General features: G+C 45.7%; 1 protein-coding gene across 2 annotated transcripts in view; it reads left to right on the plus strand.

Annotated features, from left to right (window-relative positions):
- Nt5c2 (5'-nucleotidase, cytosolic II) overlaps positions 1-6,000 on the plus strand; it is a 135,779-nt gene extending 129,779 nt beyond the window's left edge. For both annotated transcript variants that reach the window (XM_041660911.1, XM_041660912.1), the window contains exons 12-18: positions 772-879; positions 1,096-1,162; positions 1,853-2,023; positions 3,400-3,451; positions 3,553-3,613; positions 3,763-3,939; positions 4,518-6,000. In XM_041660911.1, coding sequence (XP_041516845.1) covers positions 772-879; positions 1,096-1,162; positions 1,853-2,023; positions 3,400-3,451; positions 3,553-3,613; positions 3,763-3,939; positions 4,518-4,751 — 870 coding nt within the window. In that variant the 3' untranslated portion in view covers positions 4,752-6,000. The remainder of the gene's footprint in view (positions 1-771; positions 880-1,095; positions 1,163-1,852; positions 2,024-3,399; positions 3,452-3,552; positions 3,614-3,762; positions 3,940-4,517) is intronic.

Genomic DNA, 6,000 nt, shown 5'->3' on the forward strand with positions numbered 1-6,000 from the left:
CAGGACTAGCAGAATTGAAATCTCTGGTAATCTAAATATTTACTAAATAGAAATAAAATGAGCATGCTGTGGTCTGTGGTGAACAGGATCAGAGTAAGTCTTTAAGCAGAATTGTTGTTTGTGTTGTGTGAAATTGTAGATTGGGGGTAATACCAGTTTAAAAGAAACAGAATTTCAATGTGAATGCTCTTGACAGCTTCTAGATTAGTTACCAATGAGCTTTACACCGAGAAAGCAGTTAACCTTGGTATTTAGAAGTCTTTCTGTAGTATGACCATGCTCGGGTTTAACAAACAAACATTGCATCTCAGTTGCCTACTTGAGAATTTTAATCCTAGACTTCTATGAATAAGCTTCAGTAGATGCCAGAATTACAGTGTATAATGCTGTTCATGCTGGCTGAAAAGGTTAGCACCATCTCAGAACACGAGTGTTTGTCACATAATGTCTCTTTGTGGTGACATAAAGCCAGTGTGAACCTGGACATCACTCTTGATAACAAGTGGGATTCTCCCCAGTGCCCAGTTCTGGTGCTGATGGACCCCTGTCCATCTGCCCCTTGAGTTGTAGCTTCTACCCGCCTGGCTCTTCTCTTATCTCATGTTTGAGAGTACTGTAAGTACTCCGCTTCAGAGAGAAATTTACACTGTTGTTTATATCTGTCAGTTCCCAGAAAGAATTATTTTAAAATTCCTTGTGTTTGAGTGAGATTAAGTGTTACGTTAGTTTAAGTGCAGTGATGTTTTGGCTTTTGCTGATTCTATTCCACAGCCTGGGAGCTCCCATCGACCATGGCAGTCTTACTTCGATCTGATTTTAGTGGATGCACGGAAACCACTCTTTTTTGGGGAAGGCACAGTACTGCGTCAGGTGGATACTGTAAGTTGAGAAGGTGATATGTTCTAATGCACGGTCCTTTATGTTTCTTCTTTGTCCACTTCCCTCTCCGTAACTTTCTGGGCATAATTTGATCTTAACTGAAGCAGCCCAGCAAAATTGTAGTTGAAATGAATGCATGCCTGGGTCAAGCAGCAATGTGGGTAGAGGCCATGGTAAAATGGCAGAGCACTTCTCAGTCTTATTCTCTTTACTCAGAAAACTGGGAAGCTGAAGATCGGTACCTACACAGGCCCGCTGCAGCACGGCATCGTGTACTCGGGAGGTGAGCCAAGGCGCGTGCGTCTGCACAGTGCTTCACTAGAGTACTCGTGCAGGTCCATGGTCTTTCAGCATAGCCACACGGTCCTCCAGGACCTGGGTCCATCTACTGAGAGGCAGCGGTCGTCTGCTGACAGAAGCCGAGGGGTTGGGTTCATTGTCACGGGAAAGATCCCGTCCTCCTTTGACAGCTTGTCTCAATGTTCTGGAACCATTTGGGCATATTTCTTCTCAAAGGACTTTCTTCGAAGAAGCCCATGTGGATGCAGTTAATGTCAAGAGTCAGAAGTAGTTGAAATGGTGATAGTACCTTTGGTGGTTCTGAGGATTGATGTAGGCCTTTGGTGCTAGACAACCATTGTACCACTGAGCTGCCTCCAGGCCTCCTGTGGTATTTGGTGGTGTTCTTTCTAGACTTTGTTGTTGGTTTTTTGAGACAGGGTTTCTCTGTGTTGCCCTGGCTGTCCTGGAACTCGCTTTGTAGACCAGGCTGGCCTCAAACTCAGAGATCCACATGCCTCTGCCTCCTAAATTCTGGGATTAAGGGTGTGTGCCATCTTGCCTGACTTAGAGCTCTTGTTAAAGCTTTGACCAGAGCTGTACAAAGAATAGCGCACCTTCGCTCTGTACTGTGCCGTGGAGCTCTGGAGGCCGTCTTTAATACAGAAACATTGTTCTCATTTGCTCCTCGCAGGTTCATCTGATACCATCTGTGATCTCTTGGGAGCCAAGGGCAAAGACATTTTGTACATTGGAGATCACATTTTTGGAGACATTTTGAAGTCAAAGAAACGACAGGGGTGGAGAACTTTCTTGGTGATTCCCGAGCTTGCACAGGAGCTTCATGTCTGGACTGACAAGAGCTGTAAGGAACCGTCACTCTCACTTCCAAATCTTTGCCACAGCTAGTTTGATCTTACATGACAGTTTTGACTCAGTTCCCTTAGATAATAAACTGTTACTTTGTATACAAGACATCCCAAGTGGACAGCCCTTGTCATTAATATAGTCCGTCATTCCACACAGCTCTAGAATGTGTGTGTGTATATGCATATATATCTTGTTCACATTTTCAATACTTTGAGGTCGTGTAGAGCGTTGCTGTCCTGACTGATATTACAGGAAGACTTTGTGAACTGCAGTCCATGTTTCTCCCACCACACCCAGTAGTCTCGGTCTCTGTCTAACACTCACTGTTTGTGATTCTGGGGCGGCAGTGGTTCTGAATGCTAATCGCCAGTATTCATGAAGACAGAAGCCAAATTGCATTCTTAAACAGCCACACAGTGTGCCTTATGTGGTCCATACCCTTCAGTTGGGTTGCAGGTAGCTATATAGAGGCGTTTGATATGCAAGTTCTCCATCTGGTCCTCGTACGTCATGCTGCTGTGGTAATGGTTACCAACTCTGCCAGTGTGACCCACATTAATGGGAACTCTTCCTCCTCTACTCAAAATCTGCATGCACCTGAAGCCTTATTTTACCACATATGAAAATGGGAGACAATATTTGTCTCCAAGCTGGTGAGTCTCAATTGAGGCAGTACACATATAAAGAAAATAGAAATGATGGCTTTTCTTCTCGGTGACCAGAACCTAATTTGAGTGACTCTTCCTGACCGTAAAGATGTTCTGTGCAGTGCAGTAGATAAGCCAGGGCTTCTCTTGGGGAGCTCAGGAAGCAGCTGATGCTGACTTGCTGCCCACATAGTTTAAGCTGGCCCCTGTGAAGTCCAGAAGTCTAGTTGTCCTGCAGCTCTGGGCAAGTCTCCTCATTCTTAGTGCTTTTTTCTAAAACTGAGGCTAGCTCGACGTCTCGGCGGGTTAAGGTGCTCGCTGCTGAGCTTCACCTGAGCTCAGTCCCCAGAATGGTGAGAACATGCAAGCCCACACACACAAACCTCAAAAGTTAAACCATCAGTAGTTATTTTGGCTCCTGCACCCAAGGGAGTAGAAAATTAGTACTGTGGAAGCCCCAAATCAGCACATGGCTGGAAGGGGGAGTTGTGGTCAGGGCCTTTAGGTAGCAAGGACAGTTTAAAAGGGAATTGCGGTGTCCTTCGTCAGCAGAGTCCACATAGGTGCCAGTGAGCGTCCGAGAGATGCAGGTGATGTATGCGCTCCACTCTGCCCTGTTTTTTGTCATATCTGAAATCTCACTGATGCAAGCAGCACTTAAGAGCCAGGAGCTTATGCTTGGTTTATGTAAAACATTTTCTTTTCCTTTCCAAACATGAACTAGCACTTTTTGAAGAACTTCAGAGCTTGGATATTTTCTTGGCTGAACTCTACAAGTAAGTTTTCAAGTTCTAAAGCCCACCTGCCTTTTCAAGAATGACACAGGTCACAGTGTGTTCCTTTAGAGATTTTCACTGTGCTCTCCTTTTGTCCCTAGACACCTTGACAGCAGCAGCAATGAGCGCCCAGATATTAGTTCCATCCAGAGACGGATCAAGGTATCCAGATTATCCAGATGGGATTTGGGGTAAAATATAGAAAATCAGTTGTCTAAATCATTTACATGGTTTTGGTTTTACATAGAGACTTGTATGTAGCTGGTAGCCAATAGTTGACTAAACTGAGAACTATTTTTTTTTGTTTTTAGAAAGTAACTCATGACATGGACATGTGCTATGGGATGATGGGAAGCCTCTTCCGTAGTGGCTCCCGGCAGACGCTCTTTGCCAGTCAAGTGATGCGCTATGCTGACCTCTATGCGGCCTCCTTCATCAACCTGCTCTACTACCCGTTCAGCTACCTCTTCAGAGCTGCTCATGTCCTGGTGAGTAGAGCTGTTTCCTCAGCTAAGATGTACCTTTGAGGGTGACACGGGAGAGCTTGTGTGCAAGCTGTGACTGGCTTGTGTGGATAGTGAGGGACCAGACAAAGAATAAACTCTGTGAACGTAACACGACTTCCTGAAGTCACTCTGAGCAGGGTGACTCACACCTGTAATTTCAGCTTTCGGGGGGCAGAGCTAGGAGGATTGATTGGGAGTTCAAGGCCAGCTTCCACCACACAGGATCCTGTGTTTTTGTTTTTGTTGGGTCAACATGCCTTTAGTCTGAGAACCTGGAAGGTGGAAGCAAGCGGATCTCTGAATTAGGACCACACTGAGAGACTTCTTTGTTAGTAGTAACTGAAATAAATGTATTTCTATGTCTGTCCCGATACTGCTCTGTTTCAGGACTGGTTTAGGGAGTATAAAACGGAAATAAGGTTTTTCTGTTTCACTCGTTTTCATCTGTAGGAAACAACCTAGGCAGCTTGGGTGCTTCTATCACTATCCCCGCCCTTATCGATTTAACTCCTGCAGACATGGTTAGGATTCAGGTGGCACTTACCTTTGCTTTTTCCTAGATGCCTCATGAATCAACAGTGGAGCACACACATGTGGACATCAATGAGATGGAATCTCCTCTCGCCACCCGGAACCGCACGTCTGTAGATTTCAAAGACACCGACTACAAGCGGCACCAGCTTACAAGGTCCATTAGTGAGATTAAGCCACCCAACCTCTTTCCACTGGCTCCCCAGGAGATTACACACTGCCATGATGAAGATGATGATGAAGAGGAGGAAGAGGAAGAGTAGAAGGCAAACTAAAAACCCTGAGCACCCATCAACAAGTCTGGCAGGACTCAAGGGGCAAGGGTGGCCTTGGTTGGATTCTATTAGGGAGGGTGGGAGGACCTCATCAAAAGTACATTTGGAAAGTTTCTGAAGGCTTTAAATAATTCTAATCATAGCTACTCACTTCAGTTTTGTGTATCTGTACTCTCTGCAGATTGTTCGAAACTGTAGGAAGAACAGGTAAAAGGTCAGGCGGAACTGCATGCAGATGGCCCCCATTGTGATAGTGTCTCCCTGTCTGTCTTCATCAGTGTGTCATCTCCATACACTCGGGGAGGAAAGGGTTTCAGAGCGGAGCCTAGAGCCTGTGGGAAGAGCTAGCCACAGTGCCGTGGTACAACTGTGCTGTTGCTCCAAACCCACCTCCCCAGGGTATTGCACAGTATTGTACGTCCATGGAGAACGGCGTTGTTTCATTATCAAATGTGGTCAGTCCCTGTCAGGTCAAGTTTCCTTCTGTTAGCTTTTGGGTTTCCTCTGTGGCCCTGGCAAGGCTGCTGCTGTGTTGGTGCCTTTGTGGGTTTCCCTGCTGTAGTGTGGTTCTAGACTAGACTGCAGGGGTTTGAATTTGAGGCAAAAGTCCTCATCCTTGCTACATTTTAAAAAATCAGTAGCACAAATGCTTTTTGCTATATGAAAACAATCCTTTTGGGGAATGCAGCTGAAGACATGAAGACAGGAACGAGTTCCCTGAGAAGAGCGGCTGCTGCTTCCAGCCAGAGCTGCCTTCGCCAGCATGGACTGCAGGCGCATCCTGCTCCCCACACAGATGGGAGGGCTCTCTAGCCAAAGGCAGTCAGAATCAGTGCACTTGAGACTACTCCAGGAAATCACTTCCTGCTCTGAGTAAAGCAAGGGCCTGTGAACATGAAGGCATATGACTGCCCTGCCAGTTCAGGGAGTTGCTCAACACTTGGGGTAGTTTACAGATTCTTGCTTTAATTTTCAGTCGTTTTCTTCCATTCTTGTCCCTGGTCACTAGGGTACTGGCTGCTCTGGAGCTCAGTGGAGTGTGAGTCTAATGCTGACATCCACCTGTGCAGTACAGCTGTCAGCGGTCACAGCCGTTGGTCTCTGGATGGCTCTAGGATTGACATTCTCTTAAGGGAAATTACATTTTCAAAATTAATAACTATATCTGTATCACTTTTAGTTAAAGAACATGCTTATATGTACAGTGTTTCATAGGTATAAAGATTTTTTTCACCAA

The sequence above is a fragment of the Microtus oregoni genome, unplaced genomic scaffold (genome assembly GCF_018167655.1).
Source record: "Microtus oregoni isolate MIOR12 unplaced genomic scaffold, Mior012 000012F_ref0000307, whole genome shotgun sequence".
Classification (NCBI taxonomy): Eukaryota; Metazoa; Chordata; class Mammalia; order Rodentia; family Cricetidae; genus Microtus; species Microtus oregoni.